Below are 21178 nucleotides of genomic sequence, written 5' to 3' on the forward strand. Positions count from 1 at the left end.
CCTAGTTTCTATGGGAAGGTAAACAAATCCACTATGCTAAACCCTGACATTAAATGTAGTATACTCACTTTAAACAGTCTAAAAGGACAATGGAGTGAGAAACTGTTTCAAAAGCTTTCATGGTTTAAAAACCTGGAGAACCACCTAAACTCATTCTTTTAGTCGTCCCATTCATCAATGATGTGATCTTTGAAAGCATGCCTCACTTTGCCCTTTCTGTACTGGTGACTACATCACTTACTAGAGACGTACAGTTCAGTCGCTCAGTCGTGTCCGACTCTGTGACTCCATGAATCACAGCACGCCAGGCCTCCCTGTCCATCACCAACTCCTGGAGTTCACTCACACTCACGTCCATCGAGTCAGTGATGCCATCCAGCCATCTCATCCTCTGTCGTCCCCTTTTCCTTCTACCCCCAATCCCTCCCAGCATCAGAGTCTTTTCCAATGAGTCAACTCTTTGCATGAGGTGGCCAAAGTACTGGAGTTTCAGCTTTAGCATCATTCCTTCCAAAGAAATCCCAGGGCTGATCTCCTTCAGAATGGACTGGTTGGATCTCCTTGCAGTCCAAGGGACTCTCCAGTCTTCTCCAACACCACAGTTCAAAAGCATCAATTCTTCGGCACTCAGCCTTCTTCACAGTCCAACTCTCACAGCCATACATGACCACAGGAAAAACCATAGCCTTGACTAGCCAGACCTTTGTTGGCAAAGTCACGTCTCTGCTTTTGAATTTGCTATCTAGGTTGGACGTAACTTTCCTTCCAAGGAGTGTCTTTTAATTTCATGGCTGCAGTCACCAACGTACACTCCAGTTCAAATTCAGTGGAAGTACCTGCAAAGTCAATTTACTGCCTCAGATATGTTTGACGATGACCTGAAGTTTTAGTCTTTTCTCCTGAGCTTCCTCCCCTAGGAAAGTAAGTCTATGTAGGGTGAGGAGTAATCTGGAGGAATAAGGAAAGGCTATGGGAAATAAGTATTTTCTCGCCTCCAATGTGCAGGATTGGATCCAGGGCTTCTCTAACTGATGATAGTTAATTTCCCTCAACAAATTCATGCTAATTTGGTGATCTGGAACCTTGGGCCATGGAATCAATTATTTTATTTCTGATTCAAGGGTCTTTCCCAAGATCCGTCTCAGCATGGGGGCCATGAAACTGGAGTTGGTCACCAGTTCCATGGCTGATTCGCATGTAAGTCCACCAGTGGCCTGCAGACAAGCTCTGGATACGTCTGCACAAATTACTGTAATGGAGCTGTCAAGTGAACAAATGGTTGAAAGCAGATGAAGTCAAGAATTATCTCATAGGCTTTATTCAAGTAAAACACCGACAAGATCTGGAATGCCAACAGTGTATCGTGAAACAAATGTGACACTTTAATAATAAAAAACACAACCACGAAGAAGCACTATACTTTCCCTCTATTACATTAGCAAATACACAGAAGAACAACAAAATAAATGGACCTACTTCCAACCACTGGTTCTCATACACCCATGAATATTTATCAGAATTACTTGCGGAGGTATTAAAAAATATACTGAAGTCCAGGTAGCCTCACTCTGAGGTTGCAGCAGGGGTCAGAGTCAGAACCCAGGTATTTTTTTTTACAAGCTCTTCGGATAGCTGAGTTTCCTGCTGGTTGAGTCTCTGATTTTAGGTTGACTGGGGTACTTTGGGTTTTTTGGGTCGCTGTGTCAGGGTACGGGGGGCTTTTTTCACAGAGCTACTAGCAGTGGTGAAGAACTTGGCCTCTGGCTTTTTGGGAGTCTGTCTTGGGTCTTTTTTCCCCAGGGAAGAGTTTCTTTCTTTCTCCACCTCTTCTTTGACTCTGGCCTTCTTCCCTGGGCCTTTCCCTGGGGTCTTGGGCTCCGCAGCTATTGGGGTCTCCAGGGCTGGGGAGGCCTTTCTCTTCTTCGCACGAGCTGTGTTGGGACCAGGACTCTTTTTCGGAGACTTCTTTCCTATTGCAGCTTTTTGTATCTAAGAAAAAGAAAAAGGGGGGTGAATATGGGCCAGACTACTAACAATGTAACCAAAAGAGCTTCTGTTCTTAAAATTTAGAGAACCCCTAAAAGGCACACTGCAGCACAAATTGAAAGGAACGGCTTTTCCTTCTGCCTTGCAAATGTTTTGAAAGGCAGCTAGCTGCATTTCATTATTAATGACTGTAGAAAAGGACCCTAGCATTTTCTTGGTGCAATCAGCGGAAAACCATCTTTTCCTATGGCTGGGGCTAAGGGCTCCGCGAAGCACACGTTGGGAGCACAGCAGGGAGACCTGTGACCTCATCCTGACTTTTCTTCACCCCCAGGAGTAAATTCCCTATATGTGTGTTAGGGCAGTGGGTTACCCTGCTGAAAACCAGGTTGATTGGCTGGTTATCCAGTTAAAACCAACTGTGGGGCGTGTTAGAAAAAAGTGGGGACTGTACTCCAGGCTGGGATGCCTGGATTTTCCAAACACCCTAGATGATCTGAGGACAACATTCCAGCAATGGATTGTGTCCCACACAGAGAGACAATATAGACAAAACCACCAAAAGGACTTTGTTTCTGACGATATAAAACAACAGACGGAAATTTTGAAAAACATTAAAAATATGATGAAACTTTCGTATCTTTCCCCAAATTTCCTAGGTGGTTCAAAAGGCACACACACTTCTACACTCTTTTCCAACCATGCTGCACAGCTTATGGGATCTTAGTTCCCTGACCAGGGATCAAACCCGGGACCATGGCAGTGAAAGCGCCGAGTCCAACCACTGGACCTCCAGGGAACTGCTGACACTTGAATACTCTTGAATTGTATAACCCCGGCAGCGATGCTTTCCCCTCCAGCATATCACCTTCCAGTCACGTTAAAACAAATACAGCTTACTTCTAGAAACAATTATACTGCTTACAGTAAACATACTAATCATCAACATTAATTTCAAGTGTATTAAAAAAATCTCAATAGCACTGTGGGGATACTTTAAAAGGAATATTTTCACTAACAGAGGAAAATTATAATTCTGTTCAAAGAATTTCAACAGAATTTGAAGGATTTTAAGGATTACTGTTACGAAAATATACCTAATAGGTAAAATGCAGGGACAGCCATGGGACAACCCTGACGGGCTATGCCCAGAGAGGCTGTGAGTCTCCCAGACGTATGGCGAGGGCCACCCTCCAATCTCTTAAAAAGGACCCACTGCTCCCTTCTGACTCTGAGGTCTCTCCCCAATAGCTGGATGGATACTCTGAATGAAAACATTAACAAAGCACCCCAAAATAAAAAAACTCAGTTCCTTTAAACTACCTCCTCTGAAACCCATGAAGTCAGAATTCTGTTAAGAGCCACGCAGGGCCGAGTGTTTACAAAGGTGTTAGAGGCAGGACCCAGCACCCAAGTTTCCCCTCAGGTAAGTTTTCTGAGATCAATTATGTGGTGACTGAGGACTCACCTTTGCAAACGGAATCTGCTCTTCAAAACCACAGGCAACATGGTTGAATTATTAGCATTATTAATATGGCTGAGTCTCCCTTGATTCCAAGGTACATGAAGAAAGCCTTGGCTGACTACAGGTCACTCCAATATTTAAAGAGGGGGGCAGAGTCAGTCAGAGGTTCTTGGGGCTCACCCTGGTATTTTTCATCCCTTGCTTCACAAATTTCTACAAGAGCTGCCTCCCAGGTGTAGCACTCCCCGTCCCTCAGCAGTGCCTGCCGGCACACGTGGGCCCCAGAACCCATCCACAACGGGAACCAATATTAATGAAAATACCTTGGTGCTTCCTGCAGCTGGAGTTTCCTTCAATGGCACCAGCAATGGGATTTCATCTTCAGAATCATCTTGTGCTTTAGGAAGGGCGCTCACCCCACCGGTTTCCTCCTGGGGTGCAGGGTCCTGGGTTGGAACACCCCCAGTTTTGGGGGCCACTGCATCGGTTGTTGGGGCAGGTTTGGCCTTTGCAGCCTGCTTCAGAAGCTTCTTTTCTTTCTTCTCCTGCTGTCTTTTAAGAGCTCTTTCTGTCTTCTTCCGGCTTTTCTTTGATACCTCCAAAAAGAACCAAGTGTAATTTTAAAGGTAGAATCTTCTTAGCACGTGTAGTCAGGTCTTTCGTCAGCTCCTGAAAGGGCCTAGACCTGCACAAGATCCAAGCAAACGAGCCCCACTGCCACCACTTGAAACTCAACTCCACAGCTAAAGATGCATTTTATGTGGTGAATTCTATCCAGAACCTGGGTATGTGAAGCGTGTGGTCACCGGCTGTGTGGAAGTCAACTTCGTCTATAGGTCGAGTTATGAATAATTCGGAACTGTACAGTATGTGTTGTGAAATAGCTGGTCTTCCATACACACAGGGTTCCATATCTACAGACTCAACCAGATGTGAATCAAAAATATTCGGGGGCGGGATCCCCAAAGTTCAAAACAGCAAAACTTAAATTTACTGCACTCTGGCAACTCTTTACATAGCGTTCACACTGCGTTCAGTATTATAACCTAAAGATGATTTAAAGAATACAGGAGGATGTGTGTAGCTTACCTTATATACTGGACATTGTTGTTCAGGCATGTAAACAAACAAACCAAAAAACCACTCACTGGACACATGGATGAAGAGGGCTGGAGAAAGACTGAATCAACTAGGAGACTGGTCCAGCCAATAACAAAAGGGTCCACTTTCTCTCCTGCCACTTTTCACAATAGTACCAGCAGTACTTAAAACCCACACACCAGAAGCAAGAGGCATGTCAGCCTCAAGCAGTCTTACATTTTGCCCACAAATAACCAAGTACTCGACAGCCTAGATTTTGGGTTTCCTCTTCCTCTCAGCCTCTCCTGCAGGTTCTTCTGAACCTCTGTTCTCTCTTCTTGGGCTGTGCTTATAGACATGATGAAGCCTGTCCAGGATATGAACTTCTACTAACCTTTTTCAACAGGTCTCGTGTGCGGAGTCCCTTGGCTTCACCCTGACTGCTGACAAAGGAAGAGAAGACAGGCAGGGAAACCGACCGCTCAGTCTTCACGAACAAGAGCTTCACGCTCTCCCACTTCTAAAACAGAAAGAAGAGCAACGTCACCCGTGCGGGTTTTGCTTCTTTAATATGAAGGACTGACTGCGAGACATCTGCAAGACCGTACCTCTGGCAGTTTCTGTGAGAGACTTTTCGCAACAGCAACGACATTTTCAACGATGTGCTGAATCGGCATCCCCGTGTGACCGATGCGGATAGTGCTGGAAAAGCATCCGACACAGAGATGTGAAAATGTAACTTGCTTCTCAAAATAAAGCATAGGCTGGTACATGACAAACAGAAGTACACAACTCAAACTTTTTTTTTAGGGTAGAAACTCTAAGATCTTCAGGTCCTCCATTTATTTTAAGAGAAAATGATCATCTTTCCTGTTCTAGAAGAAACACCTTCCTCCTGAAATATCAAGAGGTGATTAGCCACTGCTCTCTGGTGACCTAGATGGGAGGGAAATCCAGGAGGGAAGGGGTACGTGTATATGTATGGCTGATTCGCTTCACTGTATAGCAGAAACTAGCACAACTTTGTGAAGTAACTATAGTCCTGCCATCAAAATAAGAAGTGACTGAGGAGCTGGCACATAATTGTGTGAGGTTGGGAGGGTCAGTGGGGAGGACCACAGGAAATTCTACCTGCATTCTAGAGAACACAGGTCCCCGAGCCAGCCCTCAAGCTTTGCTGAGGGTGATAACCCCCGATGGCTGCTCTGGAAAGGACCCACTCCCAGGAGGACCGCTTGTTATTTTCATAGCCCCACTGCCCTGACGCAGCATCAGCTGCTCGTGGAATAGCATATTCTGGCCGAGAGCAAAACTATCTCCTCAGCTGAAGCAGAGGGCACCCACGGGCCAGTGGAGAGTCCAGAAGCGCCCACAGCTCAGCCACCAGGTCCCCTGGTCCTGCCAGCTCCCACTCTCCCTGCCAGGGGAGCTGACAGGCAGGCTGGCTGTTGGTGGGGTATCTGCAGAATGAGGGTGACACGGGCTGGTGATCCCACCTCTCTCAAACCAAAGAAGGGGCTCGCCCATCCTGTGTGCCCACTGGCACCGACCTGTAACCACACCCTGAACCAGGCCTCTGACCCTCAAGCTAACTGATTCCCAAAGACCACTGCTTTTATGTCAGCCTATATATATATATATATATAGTGGGGGATCCAGCCTGCCCATCAACTCTACTCAGCTGCTTAACTCACCCAAGTAGGAGGGTTCCCACCTGCAGGCAGAAGATGACACCAGAGTCCATCGGTCTCCCCAGCCACGCCCTGCTCTAACTCGCCCGGAGACACTGCTGAGGGCTGGCCTCCCTGGTGAGCCTGTTTTGTTATGGATGTGACTACTGGGTCCACATGGGTTTCTGGGGTATCTCTGGGTGGAAAGGCTCTACAGCCCTGCCCTACTGGCAGCCGCTCATCCCTACACCACAGATGTCCCAGTCATCAGATTATGTGTTTTATGAAATGATGTTGAATTATGTTCCTCCACACAACTCAAACTTAACCATCCCTTCAAGCACTCAAACTCAACCTGCTTCTCAGTCTAATTTAAAAAAAAAGAAAAAGGCTGAGCTGCTCTGTCCACCTGAAGGCTGGGATGCAGTCACTGTCCTAAAAGGTCTTTGGTGGGTGTGGGGATTCCACCCAGCTCAGCATTCCAGCAAAGAGAAGCTCCATGAGACCATGCCGAGATATAAGACGGGCTGGTAAAACATGGGAGATGCAGAACTCACTTCTCAAGAAGTTAAAGCAAGACTGAAGTGGGCCTTGACTTTAAAGGACAAATGATGCTGGTCAACACAGAAGCCCAGAACTACTAACATTCCCTAAGCATCGGTCTTATTCTCCTGTTTTCCTGAATATCTGGAGGTGCCCTATCCAATACAGTAAAAGTCAGCAAACATGCCTTTTTAAATTCAGCTAAAAACAAGTGAAGTTGGAAGTTCGGTTCTTCAGCTGCAGCAGCCACATCACGAGCTCAGCGCCCATGCGTGGCTCATTCTCCTGTGAGACTGCACAGCCACAGACCGTCTCCAGCACTGGGGAAAGTTCTAGGGGGCAGCACCGTTCTAGAGAACTGCATACTTCTAAGGAATGAATTTTAGTTTATCTGAAGAATCTGATTTCATTAACACCATCTTATAAATGTTTATACAGCCATCGCTGTTGTTCAGTCATTGAGTCGTGTTTGACTCTGCAACCCCAATAAAACCATTACTAAAGACAAAATTAAACAGAGGCCCACATTCACGCCTTTTACCTACCTGCAAGAGCCGCTCTTAGAAATGTTTAAGACAGTTCCCCCAATGCAGTCGTTGATCTCTCTAGATAAAGTCTTGGACTGAAGGTTTACAGATACTGGAACCCTAGAACAACACAATGGCTCTTTACCGCAGCACATAACAGCCATAAACATCACGTTACTCAAGTCCGGTCAGTGCTGAGAAACTTACTTCTTTCTGTTGTAGAAATGCCTCCCCAGATGTGAGGGCAAGAGCCGCCTGATTCTGGCATCTGTAATGAAGAAGTCAAAACTACCCAAGAGGCGGAGCTTGGCTTCATAGGCTTTATATTCCTTTTTTAAAGTTCGGAAGGGGATAATCTAGAAAATTTAAGAAAATGTAAAAACATGAATATACAAAATAGAAACAGACTCAGTGACACAGCAAACAAACTTATGGTTACCAAAGGGGAGAGGGGAGGGGAGGGACAAATTAGGAATTCGGGATCAACAGATACAAAACGATATTGTAAACCAACTATACTTCGATAAAAAAGAAAAAGGAGAAAGCAAGCAGAGGGGAAAAAAGAGAAAGTATAAAAACACAAAAAAACTAAGAACCTGGAGAAGAAAAAGAAACACAGGGACAATTTGTGTTTAGATTCTAAAATGCCCTGGAGTCACAGCTGCGTGGACACGAATGTGCCCAAAACAGCGCAGGCACTAGACTGACCGCTGGGGACACAGAGGAGTGAGCGGGACCCTCGGCTAAAGACACTGCACCACCAACCACAGAAACGGCGAGAAGCGCTGAGCCAGAGGCAAACCCAGGACACCCCGAAGGAGAAAGGAGCAATTTAACAGAGCAACCTTCTGTAAAATCTTCAAGATAGAAACATCACTGATGCTCATGTAGAGATCTTAGGCCAACCAACCTCAACAGATCACTCGTTACAAGCTGGAGGGAATATGCCCTACCCAAAGCCAATGGGTAAATTAAGTTAAAAATTAAATTCCCAGGAGAGGAACATGTACTAGGTAACGTATTACTTGTCACTTCAACTGAAATCTTTTTCTTGGGGGGGTCAGGCGCAGGGGAGAGCCAAAAGGCATGAGGGATCTTAGTTTCCTGACCAGGGCTCAAACCCAGGCCCCCAGCAGTGGAAGCACAGGATCTTAACCACCAGACCACCAGGGAAGACCCTCCTATCACTTCAACTGAATCCAAACTTTAGTTGCCTTGAAAATATTAACCTGCTCCCTACCTGAGAAATGGTTTTGATCCCATGGTTGTTTAGAAGCTTCTTATAATAACGTTCTGTCTGTTCAGAGCTTAAATTTGGTTCATCTTTGGTAAATAAACAAACGTCTGCTAAATCTGATCGAATACCATGAGGCAAAGACCTGCAAAATACATGAGACAGACCAAGGAATAAAGCATTATAACTGATCATATATATGTTTATATCCCACAGAATACACAATAAATCCAATCATTTCAATAAACTTTATCCATGGTTTTTAAACAAATAAGCTACTGAGCACAGCACACACGTACGCATAGTTTTCAATGGTACAGAAAAGTTAAGATTCAAATACTAAATCACCACAAATATCCACAGACCGAAATACCATTAACATTTGGGACGCAATTAAGAGTTAAAATATATCAAGGACTCTCAAAATAGTACAAATGTAACTATTATTTGGCCACAACACACATGGCATTTTAATTCCTTCCAGGGTTCAAACCTATGCCTCCTGCATTGGGAGGTGGAATCCTACCCACTGGCCCGCTAGGGAGGCCTGATCATTATATATTTACTGTATATACACATGTACTATGAAGCACGAGAATAATCCAGTTTCATCAGGGCAGTTCTGGTTCAGAACGCTACCTTGCAGAAACCTCTGGGCTCCATAATCATAACTCTTAAGAGCTGAAACAGAAAAGAGAGCAAACCCACAGGCCCCAGCAAACATGCATTATGCTGAGTCTCAAAAAGGGCAAAAAAGGCTTAGCTCGGGCGCTAGGTCTGTGTGTCCTGAGGAAACATTTCCTTAGTTTAAGAGGAGAGCAAGCCACAGCAGCAGGGCTTGGACAATGAGATGGCAAGTGGCAGAAATCACCAAGAGGTGAGCGGTTGGGAAAATAACCTGGATAATGTGAGGGCCACAGTGTGGAATAAACAAAGAGCACGCCCGGATATGCGAAGCAGGAACTAAAGCAACATGGCTAGGGCTGCTCATGGCCATGAGTTAAGAGTCTGAGGGTTACAGGGGTCTTCCCAGTTTGTGATCATTCTTTAAAAAAAAAATTGTTTTTAGATGTCTTCAATGACTTTATTACAATGTTTCTGTTTTTCGTCTTTGGCCAAGAGGCATGAGGGATCCCAGCTCCCCAATCAGGGATCGAACTTGCACCCCCCAGCATTAGAAGGTGAAGCCCTAACCATTGGACATCTGGGGATAACATCTCCAATCGCAGTTATTCGTAACCCCTATCCTCCACTCTTATGGGGGAAAGAAAAGCTACCCCGCATCTTGCTTTCTATAACAGAGCAGCTAGCTTTGGAAATGAAGGATTCCACAGAGAGGCAGGTTACCAGACAGAATATAGGACACCCAGTTAAACCTGAATCATTTTTTAAGTATAATTATGTCCCCATGCTACATGAGACCTACTTACACTAATAAAAAAATTCCCCCGTATTTTTATTTGCTAAGTCTGGCATCTTTGACCTAAGAGTTCTAGCAATAAGAATGTGTAATCTTCATGGGTTTCTTTTCTGTAAGGAATTCACTGTCAAATTTTTAATAGTCTCTGTATATAGGAATGAGTTTAGCGCCTCAGTAATTTTAACTTGGAACTAGTTGGACATGGAAAGATAACAGATTCTATGAAAATATGAAAGCTGTTTCATTTATTCTAACTTTTGTCCTCTCAAAAACCAGGTTTTCAGATTCAACAGAACTGAATCTGGCTTTGGTCAAATCATCCACCAATCATTCAGAAAACTGATGGAATTTTTAGAAAATTTAAGCATGTCTAAATCCGATGGTTTTCAGATCAGATATTTTGAGTTTACAAAGTTTCCACCAAAAATTAAGTTGACAGCTGTTAAAGTTCCACGAAACAGCCAAGCAGTTAAGACCAGCAAAAGTAGAAAACAAGAACTTACAATCTGACCCTCAGTTCTTTACTTGGAATTTTCCATAATACCACCATTAAAAAGAAATTTTCATTCTCGTTCAGAAGTAATCCATTTGCGTTTTTCCTGGATCTGGAATGTGCCAACAGAGCCTCCACTGCCTTCTTAACCTGCAAAGTGGAGATACACAAGTGAGTCAAATTTCAATTCAATTTAGCAAAATTCAAAATCTAGCCCCTCCCCAGAATTCGCCCCTGCTCAATTTCTATTTTCACAGGTAATCTCCACAACCATACTCATCAAGATTGTGTAATTTGTAAACAGAGGAATGCAGCCACCCGAAGTCCAGCGGTTAAGACTCTTGAGTTTCCACTGCAGGAGGCACAGGTCCCCACAAGGCCAAAACAAAACACTAAGTGGGAGCACGCTTCCCCCGCACTCAACAATGAAGGCAGCAAACCCCATAAAAGCACAGTACATCTGCGTCTCACACTTGCTGAGTGCCTATCATGCGCCAGGCCCCCCCGGCCCCCTTGTTTTGTTTGCATCACCTTCTCTGATCCTGGAGAGCAGAGCCCATTTTTAAATCTGAGGAAGTTACCAAGGATCAAGCAACTTGGCCAAACTGCAGGGGTATGTGTATACATACAGCTTATTCATCTTGCTGTACAGCAGGAACTAATACAACGTTGTAAAGCAACTATACTCCAATAAAGATTAACAAAAAATAAAGCTTTCTAATTTGCAGCTTTATTTCTAACAAAGCCTAATCAGAATGTTAAAGGGAAAAGCAGTCCATCCTAAAGGAAATCAGTCCTGAATATTCATTGGAAGGACTGATGCTGAAGCTGAAACTCCAATACTTTGGCCACCTGATGCCAAGAACTGACTCACTAGAAAAGACCCCGATGCTGGAAAAGATCGAAGGCAGGAGAAGGGGACGACAGAGGATGAGATGGCTGGATGGTATCACCGACTCAATGGACATGACTGAGTAAACTCTGGGAGTTGGCAATGGACAGGAAGGCCTGGTGTGCTGTGCTTCATGGGGTCGCAAAGAGTTGGACACCACTGAGCGACTGAACTGAAAGGGAAAACTTGGTAGGACCTTAAAAAAGCATTCCTTTAAGAATACCCAGAAGGAGCCAAACCAGTCGTGTGGTTTTCAAGGTATAATTTGGGCCTGTTTTAGAGACATTCCCTTTTCTCTTGCCCCACTGTACTGCTGTTATAAGGTGATTCCTTTTGTGTTCTGATACCTACTCATCTTGTGAAAAACTTAAAACATTTAAGCAATGTTAAACTCGGAGAAGGGGGCAGCAGAGGATGAGACAGTTGGATAGCATCACTGACTCAGTGGACATAAACTCCAGGACATAGTGAAGGACAGAGGAGCCTGGCATGCTCTGGTTGGACACGACTTAGTGATAGAACAACAAAAACTCTGTGAGGCAGTTCAAAATGGAGTCACAGTGGCCAGCATGAACTTCCGTATCAATTGTTTTAAAACATCTGCTAGCAGTTTCCCTGGTGGTCCAGTGGCTAAGACTCTGTGCTTCCAATTCAGGGGCCTGGGTTCCAACCCTGGTCAGGGAGCTAGATCCACATGCAGCAACCAAGAGTTTCCACATGAGGCCACTAAGGCCCAGATCTGTCAAATAAATATTTTTTAAAAACCTGCTGTAACACTGAAAGTGTCTCAGAGTGATAAACTGAGAGTGTTACTTTAGATGAGAAATTTGATGGGCAATGTGTGTGGGACAGAAGGAGCAACTGATAGAACCATAACCCACTCCCCTGCAGTAACTGTGTGAGCTAAGTCTCTTTAGTGGTGTCTGACTCTTTGGAACCCCATGGACCCACCAGGCTCCTCTGTCCATGGGATTCTCCAGGAAAGAACACTGGAGTGGGTTGCTATTTCCTTCTCCAGGGGATCTTCCCCACCCAGAGATCAAACCCTGTGTCTCTTATGTCTCCTGCACTGGCAGGTGGGTTCTTTACCACCACTCCTCAAAAAGGGACCCTGGAGCCAAGAGACGTGATGTCTCCTCGCTGGACGACGAGTCTCCATGCTGCTGAGAGCTGGTGCAGACGGATACTGCCGGAGGCCTTGTTTCAGTAGGAGCCTGCTTCCCTCTCGGGCTTGTTAAGAGACCAGCTGCCAGACTGCTGCTTGTGCTGCGACGCCTCCTCCCAGGACTTCTCCTTGGAGGCTACTCTGTGTTCTGCGCTAATCATTTGCAATCAACTAAGAGATTTATCGGAGAAGGCAATGGCAACCCACTCCAGTACTGGAAAATCCCACGGACGGAGGAGCCTGGTAGGCTGCAGTCCATGGGGTCGCTGAGGGTCAGACACGACTGAGCGACTTCACTTTCACTTTTCACTTTCATGCATTGGAGAAGGAAATGGCAACCCACTCCAGTGTTCTTGTCTGGAGAATCCCAGGGACGGGGGAGCCTGGTGGCCTGACGTCTATGGGGTCACACAGAGTTGGACACGACTGAAGTGACTTAGCAGTAGCAAGAGATTTATGAATTATCAGAAACAAAAGCAAAAAAGGCAAACGGCAGGGAAGCAGAACCAGGTGGGCCTCACTCCAGGGCCCCAAGGTATATCTGAAATCCAATTCAGGATCAGGGACTCGCCTGGCGGTCCGGCGGTTAGGACTCTGAGCTCACACTGCAGATGGCACGGGTTTCATCCCTAGTCTGGGAAGTAGAACCCCGAAAACCGCGCGGAGCGGCCACTAAAAAAAAAAAAATCAACTCAAGAGAGCCAGGCCGCAGGGCTGGAGGAGGCGGGCATCTAGCCGGCTGTTTAAGGCAGCGGGAGAGCGGAGGACACCGCGAACGAGCGACCCTAAGCCCAGAAGGCGTCCGCACCCGCGCGGAGCCCGCCCTCGGAATCCGCGACTCACAAGGCCTCGGCAGCCCCGCTTCCGAACTCCCCGCCCGGGGGCCACTCACCTGCTCTTCGTCCAGCTGCTCCGGGCCGGGCGGGGTCTCTGGAGTCGAAGCTGAAGTCTCGGGTGAGGTCGACGGCGGGTTAGAAGCCGAAGCCTCCATGTTGCCCTCACCGCGTGGAGACTCGCGTGCCGACCCGGGAACTCGCTCTCCGTGCGCACGCGCGGACGCACGCCCGTAGCCGGAAGCTGGGAGGCGGGAACCGGACACTCGCGTCACTTCCGGGAGCGCGGGGTCGAACGCTTCGGCGTCGCGGCGTCAGAGATTGGCGGGCTCGAGCAAACTGAGGTAGGTTCTTCCTTTGGGATCTGAGTCGCTACGATGAGGGGCATAGATGCCTCTCAAGTTTCTTCAGCTCCCGGTGTCTGTGAGGCGCGGGGAGCTGCGTGGCAACGCCTGGCTCTCACTCTTCCACGAAAGCGGGCGAGCGCCCTGAAGCGGAGAAGGAGGCCGGTCCGCCCACCCGGTGGGGCCACCCTTTCTGGGTGGACCCCGACTTTGGAGCAGGAGGCGCTGGGCGTGGGGAATCTGGCCCCATCACCTACCTGCCGGGTGACCTGGGGCGAACCCCCGCCGCTCCCCAGCCACAGGCCTTTCCCCGCCGGCTGGTGACGGTTCCGTGCACGGGAAACACCGGGCGAGTCGTTAAGCGGTGTGGGGCCCGAACGGTGAGCCGGGGCCGGTCTCCTGAGCTTCGAGTTTCACAGAGGCGGGAGGTAAGAGCAAGTGCAGCTAACGGTGCAGACTGGAGAACGGGAGAAGGCCCCTCTCCCTCCCCGCGGCCCCACAGGTGACCACTGGTTACCTGTTTCTCCTGGAGCTTTCCAGGGATGTTCTACGTATGTTTGCTGCTGCTGCTAAGTCGCTTCAGTCGTCAGAGACGGCAGCCCACCAGGCTCCCCCGTCCCTGGGATTCTCCAGGCAAGAACACTGGAGTGGATTGCCATTTCCTTCTCCGTCTACGTATATTTAGGAAACTTATACTTTTTTCTCTTTATGGATGGTTGGGCTTCAATTTAGTTTTTTTTTTTTTTTTTTTAAGACAAGCAGTAGGCTCTATGCCCATCGTTCTGTACGTTGCCCGTTTCTCTTAAGGTATCTTAGAGGTTGTCTAAGTCAGTACTTAAGTCTTTGCCTCTTTGTTTGTTTGTTTTTACAGTCATATGGCCTTTGACCACGGAGGTAAACCAGAGGTTTTTTTAGGAGCTTTTTGATGGATATTCAGGATGGCTCGTTTTGCAAAGAGCTATAGATACATGTGTATGTATGGCTGAGTCCATCTGCTGTCCACCTGAAACTGTCACACATTGTTAATTGGCTATACTCCCAATACAAAATAAAAAGTTTAATTAAAAAGATTAAGTACAAACTACTGTACATAAAATAGATAAGCAGCAAAGAATTACTGATAAAGAAATTAGCTGAATCGCTGTGTTGTACACCTGAAACTAACACTGTATTGTAAGTCAAATATGTTTCTTAAAAAGCTATGAAATTTTGAAAGGATGGGAGTGGGATGCTTTCCATGTCAGTTGCTTTCAAGGAAATGCTCCTTCCTTATTGCCAAAGCTGAAAAAAGGGGAGTTCTGCTGATCTCTAATACTGACTTTGTCTTTAAAAAAAAAATTATTGAAATACAGTTAATTTACAGTATTATGTCTCGTTTTGTCTTTAAGCAAAAACTTGTAGGAAAAATGTTCTAAACCTTCGGCACCAATTCCCACTTGCCTGTTTTAGAATCTGGAATTCTAAATGGAATTCCAGATTGATCTGCTAGCAGATTGGAATTCATTTTAACATGATAATGAGCTGTTACTTTAGGCTGCATGTACTGTGTCTCCTAGTATTCTGAAAAGAACATTGGGGCTGCCACATGTTGTGTCACCTGAATTCAAGTCCAGAGCCAGACTTCCAGGCCAAGGGAACAGTGTGAATTCAGGCAAAAGAGGATGGTGGTGTTTGGATGTAGTAAGTGGCTGGAGTAGGGATGTGCAGAGGGGAGGAGGAGGAGATGAGGCTAGAGTGGGTAGGTTAAGGAATTTATTATCAAGCTGAGTTTTATATTTTGGAGAAACCATACGGATACAAGGTTTTTGAACTGGTCTCAGGGAAGAAGAGAAGGCAATGGCACCCTACTCTTGCCTGGAAAATCCCATGGACGGAGGTGCCTAGAAGGCTGCAGTCCATGGGGTCGCTGAGGGTCGGACACGACTGAGCGACTTCACTTTCACTTTTCACTTTAATGCATTGGAGAAGGAAATGGCAACCCACTCCAGTGTTCTTGCCTGGAGAATCCCAGGGACGGGGGAGCCTGATGGGCTGCCGTCTATGGGGTCGCACAGAGTCGGACACGACTGAAGTGACTTAGCAGCAGTAGCAGCAGCAGGGAAGAAGAGGAATTAGTAATGAATTAGACTTTAGGAAGGTTGATCTTTCTGTGGTATTGTAGTGGTTAAAAGAGTCACATGCCTACAAATTGACTGAAGCCTTAAGTGATGGAGTTTCATTCCCCTGTGGCTTGAGTAAGGGCTCGACTTAGTGATTTGCTTTTAGTAAATAGAATAGAGCAGAAGTGAGGGGATGTCACTTTGAAATTAGGTTATAAAAAGACTATAGGTTCAACCTTAAGTGTTCTTTTCCCCTCCCTCTTTCTGTTGTTCAAATTACTTGCTCTGGGTGAAGCTTTGAGAAGACTACTCAGGCAACCTAGTGAGACTTTACTGGTGGTCCCATGGTTAAGACTCCAAGCTTCCACTGCAGGGAGAACTAAGATCCCACAGGCTGCACAGCAAGGCTGAAAAGAAAAAAGGAAACTGGAAATACATGAGATTGCCACAAGCAGTAGCAGAGAGTCAGAATAGAGGTATGGAGAAACCCTGTTAGGAGACAGGAGAAAAAAGAGCCTATAAAATCGAGAAATTGTTTAGGATGTAAAAGAAAACCAAGAAGGTGCTTAGAAATGGGGAAGTGAGGATGTGTTAATACCATAAATACTGAAGAACTTCTGAAAAGCCATTTGTTGGGCAGTTAAGTCATGGTGACCTTATAGAAAACAATTTCAGTGAAAGGATAATGAGAGATATGAGTGAGAGAGGAAAAGGAACATTGGTATATTTTAAACTTTTATTTACCATTAAGGCAGATGAAAGTGAAAGTGAAGTCGCTCAGTCGTGTCCGACTCTTTGCGACCCCAAGGACTGTAGCCTAACAGGCTCCTCTGTCCATGTGGTTTTCCAGGCAAGAATACTGGAGTGGGTTGCCATTTCCTTCTTCAGGAGATCTTCCCGACTCAGGAATTGAACCCAGGTCTCCCTCATTGTAGGTAGATGCTTTACCATCTGAACCACCAGGGAAGCCCACGCTAAGGCAGATGAAGTAAGTGAAATTATTTTCGTGTCCCAGGGGATTCTTTATATCGCCAGTTCTCCTTACTATCAATGATAACATATATAATAGCACTTGCTTATCTACCTCTCTGTCTTCCCTGATGACTCAGTCGTAGAGTCTGCCTGCAGTGCAGGAGACACGGGTTCAATCCTTGGGTCAGGAGGATCCCCTGGAGAAGGAAATGGCAACCCACTCCAGTACTCTTGCCTGGCAAATCCTATGGACAGAGGAGCGTGGCGGGCTACAGTCCATGGGGTCACAAAGAGTTGGACATGATTATATATTTAAATATAGATTTATGTAGATATAAATGCTATGTTAACCTCTAAAGCATCTGTTGAATTACTAGTTAGCATTTTTTATTTCTCCAGATTGAACATCTGTGGTCTTATCCTATTCACTTTCAATAGGTCGCAGCTCATGTATGTGCTTACTACCAGGGAGTTTACAACTTAACAGGGCAATAGGGCAAAGTAAGACCTATGAGGCAGGATGTGATCAATGCTGTAATTTTTATAAGCTGCCGCATGAACTCAGATTACTTACAAACTGAAAGAATAGCAATGGTAAGAAGCATTCTTCTCTAAATTTAGTGTTTTCACCCTTGTGTGATAGTGACTGTTGATTAGTTTGTTTCCTCTATGCACTAGATTGAGTCCTTTGAGACCAGAACTGGGGTTCAAGTTTACTTGGTACACACAAGGTCTGCGTGGCACGTGGTGAGTGGACACTGAATCTGTGAATCCCTTCTTACTTTCTGAAGGCTTTACTCTTTTAATTTGCTCCTCCTCCATTGTCTACATTTCCCTTTTCTCCAGTAGCTGGCTTTGTGCTTCATGTATGTTCTTAAGAAATAGTGCCGTGCTATTTTTTTTCCCCTACCTTGTTTTGTCTTTGTAGTCAAGTGCTATAAAGTGCTTTCAGCTTTCTCCTAACTCTTTCATTTCAATCACACTATTACTATTCCCTCTAAAGTCATCAATGACCTTTTAATTCAAATAATTTTTTAAAAAATCCTCATTCTTTTTGCTCTGTTGTATTTGAAACCATTCTCATGTTCAGTGAAATTTCTCAAGGAATTTTATCCCTTTCTAAATATCCATGCCTGCTATTTATTAAGACCTAAATTAGCCATTAGTGAGCACTAGTTTTAAATGTGAATTGTACTTCATTTGTTTCCGTATAGATGTAGTTGCCACAGTATGTTATTTAACTTTGGGATTTATGCTGGAAAATATTTTACTCTTGTCAATTAGTCTTTTACGAGAACTAACCTGAATAATCCACATTATTCTATAAAGTTTCACTCAATACCTGAGGGTAAATATTTCATTCATAAATTAAGTAACTTAAATTTTTCTTAAACTGCAGTCAATTTTACCTCTTCTTTTTAAAACTTTTTAAACTCAAGATATTGTTGAACACACACAAGATTAATACTCTGTAAACTTTATCCAGACTCCACCTACTTAATTACATTATTTATGCCCATCTATCCTTTATCCAGTTTTAAATGAATTAAATATAATTGCCAGCCAAAATGAAAATTGTACTTGTAAAGGAATAATAAAAGGAGTTCTTTAGTGGAAATGGAGTTAAAGGAATAGTAATAAGTATCTTGAACCATATATGCAAATTGCTTTTTAAAAATTAATACATTAACATCTTGGGGAAGAAATCAAAGTCATTAGCATGTACATTTCTAATGGGACAATTACTAAGTTTTGTAGTATTTCTTTTCTAGTAAGCATATATTAAGTAAGAGTCAGTCAACATTTTGAGTATCTAGGTCTCACTGAATACTATTGTTTTCCTGAAGGTACTAAAAGGTTTCCCTTTATTTTTGAAATTTTTTTAGTAGTTGCAAATCTGCCTGCTTATTAACAAAATGGCATCAACTGTATGCAAAATAGTATTTAATCGTATAAAGGATTTAATAAATCATAGTGCAACTACCTGCAAAGAATGTATGAAGATGTTGCTGGATGGTAAACAAAGTTTAATAACAAATTTAATAATGGAGCTCAAATTCTAGTTACTTGAAAATAAATATTTGCTAGAATCAACTAGTAAATCTAGACAGCCCTGCAGAGTTAAGATAATTATTAGTATAAATGGCAAAACAAGCCATATAGTTAAATATCCATGTCTGAGTTATCTAAAAGCAATTTTTAAAGTGTTCTGTCAGTGTCCTCAAGATCCATCCTGGTATTGAAATCTGCTAGGAAATATTGATCTAGGCATGAGGGGAAACAGTATTGCTAACAGGATAGACTGTTACATAAGGGAAATAGGAAGAATATGGTCTTTTTGGTCAGAAAGATTTGAGTCTGGATCCTAACTCAGTAATATAGTAGTTATTTAGCTTTGGACAAGTCAGCTAATCTCCCAAGCCTCTTTTTTTTTTTTTTTTTTTAAATATGTAAGAGGAAACTAGTTCTGCACTGGAATTGTTAAGAGAATTGAATGAGATAACGTATATATGTACATAGTACCTGGCACATACTGTAATAGGACAGGCTTAGCCCTTTGCTGAAAATAATCATTATTAAAAGGATTGGAAAGTGGAATGTGCATCTTAGGGTCTGAAAGAGGGGAGGCAGTGTGCCTAAACTCAAGGAGGGAAGAAGAGGTTGTTAAGTCAAGAAATTACTAGATTCTGATTAAAAAAAAAAAATTAGGAAATGAAGGCCCTAGTGAATGAGAAGCAGGAAAACAGTGAAACCAGATAAAATTTCAGTAGGGAAACTATTAACCTGTTTGCTATTCCTGTTTAGCTCTCTCCTTGTATCTGTGTAGAGCTGTGTGGGTGCCTTGAGCACCCCATTTAACTCTGTCTCACAAAGGACACCAACGCCTCCTTGTACACCATTTAGGAAGACAACTTTTTAATCCTATCAGCCTTATATTCCCTGAGAAATGTCATCAAGACTATTCTCAGAAGTGATTTCTAGGCTTAAAAAAGTGTGTGTGGGGGTGCTTTCAGCACCATTGATCATATTTTATTATTGAAGATAAGCAGCTGACAACTTCTTGGAGGACTGTGTTCATTTAACCACAACAGTATGTAACTGGTAAATGTTATTGATAGTCAAAGTGCATCTTTACTTAAATTAGGAAGGTTTTCAATAGCCTCAATATTTGGGCTTCCCTGATAGCTCAGTTGGTAGAGTCCACCTGCAATGCAGGAGACCCCGGTTCAATTCCTGGGTTGGGAAGATATCCTGGAGAAGAGAAAAGCTACCCACTCCAGTATTCTTGCCTGGAGAATTCCAGTCCATGGGGTTGCAAAGACTTGGACAGGACTGAGTGACTTTCACTTTCAATAGCCTCTGTGAAGTATTATGATAGGTCAATAAGTGATCAATAAAAGAACTTCTAAAAGTTATTCATACATGTAATTTAGTAAAATCTACCAAAAAAGAAAACAAGGACTTAGCCTTGAGATTTAAAGAGTTAATCAGCAGAGGTACAAGTCAGATGAACTTGGCTCTAACAACATGAAAGTCTGATAGGGACAATCTAGTATTTTTTCTCTTAGTATTTATTTATTTGGCTGCACGGAGTCTTAGTTTTCTGCATGGGTTCTAGTTCCCCGACCAGGGATCAAACCCAGGCCCCCTGCATTGGGTGCTGAGTCTTAGCCACTGGGCCACCAGGGAAGTCCTGGGACAATCCAGTGTTATAACTGACAGGGCACATCAAAGAGAACAGAGTGCAGCAGGCACTCAAGACTGATAGATCGGGAGGGAAGCTCAAGTTATTTCACCACCTTTAAGGAATACTAAGTGGTCTGTATGTGGTAACAGCTTTATAAAAGCAGATAAAGGAAAGAGATGTGAAGCTTTCCTCTCTGGCTTATTTACTCATTTGCATTTCTAATGATAATTCAAACAAATTACCCAGCAGTAAAGAGAATAAACTAGTGATAAGACAGGTGAGTTAATTAATCTCTGAACACCCCTGGAAAAAAGACATCTGGGTGCATAATATGATTCCATTTACCTGGAATTCAGAAACAGGCAAAACTAATCTATGGCAGAGTAGTGATTGCCTTGGCAGGAGTAAGGGATGGCTTGGAAAGAGGCAGAAAGAAACTTTCTGTAGTGATGAAAATGTTCTATATGTTGATGGGGATGTTAACATAATTGTATATACCAGGTTAATTCATTGTTAAACTTGAGATCTGTGCAGTTCTCTGTATGCAAGTTTTATCTTAATTAAAAAAATTCTCCTTTGTGTACACATTCTGTCTGCCTGACCTTCTTTATAAATAGTAATTACTCTTCAGAATCTAATCTTTCAAAATTTCTTTCTTTTATTCTAAAACTAAGTGTATTTGCCAGGAAAATAGCAAAGATGGCAATGGAGATAGTTTTTGTTTGAAGTGTAACAATTTGTGTGATTTATTAGCAAAGTTCTTTAGG

General features: G+C 44.0%; 2 protein-coding genes across 3 annotated transcripts in view; one reads left to right on the plus strand and one right to left on the minus strand.

The window, feature by feature from the left end:
- Positions 1 to 1362: 1362 nt before the first annotated feature.
- On the minus strand, positions 1363 to 13484 carry RSL1D1 (ribosomal L1 domain containing 1). The gene is given in 9 exon segments (NM_001014876.1): positions 1363 to 1989; positions 3775 to 4047; positions 4926 to 5051; positions 5140 to 5233; positions 7290 to 7391; positions 7479 to 7627; positions 8512 to 8650; positions 10429 to 10568; positions 13368 to 13484. Coding segments are annotated over 9 exon segments (1449 nt in total). The 5' UTR covers positions 13467 to 13484; the 3' UTR covers positions 1363 to 1662.
- A 121-nt stretch (positions 13485 to 13605) lies between these two features.
- The window catches only part of TNFRSF17 (TNF receptor superfamily member 17), a 131714-nt gene continuing 124141 nt past the window's right edge, over positions 13606 to 21178 (plus strand). For both annotated transcript variants that reach the window (XM_059881681.1, XM_059881682.1), the window contains exons 1-2: positions 13606 to 13652; positions 17402 to 17470. The gene's annotated coding sequence lies outside the window, so the exon portion shown is untranslated. The remainder of the gene's footprint in view (positions 13653 to 17401; positions 17471 to 21178) is intronic.

The sequence above is a fragment of the Bos taurus genome, chromosome 25, assembly GCF_002263795.3.
Source record: "Bos taurus isolate L1 Dominette 01449 registration number 42190680 breed Hereford chromosome 25, ARS-UCD2.0, whole genome shotgun sequence".
Lineage (NCBI taxonomy): Eukaryota > Metazoa > Chordata > Mammalia > Artiodactyla > Bovidae > Bos > Bos taurus.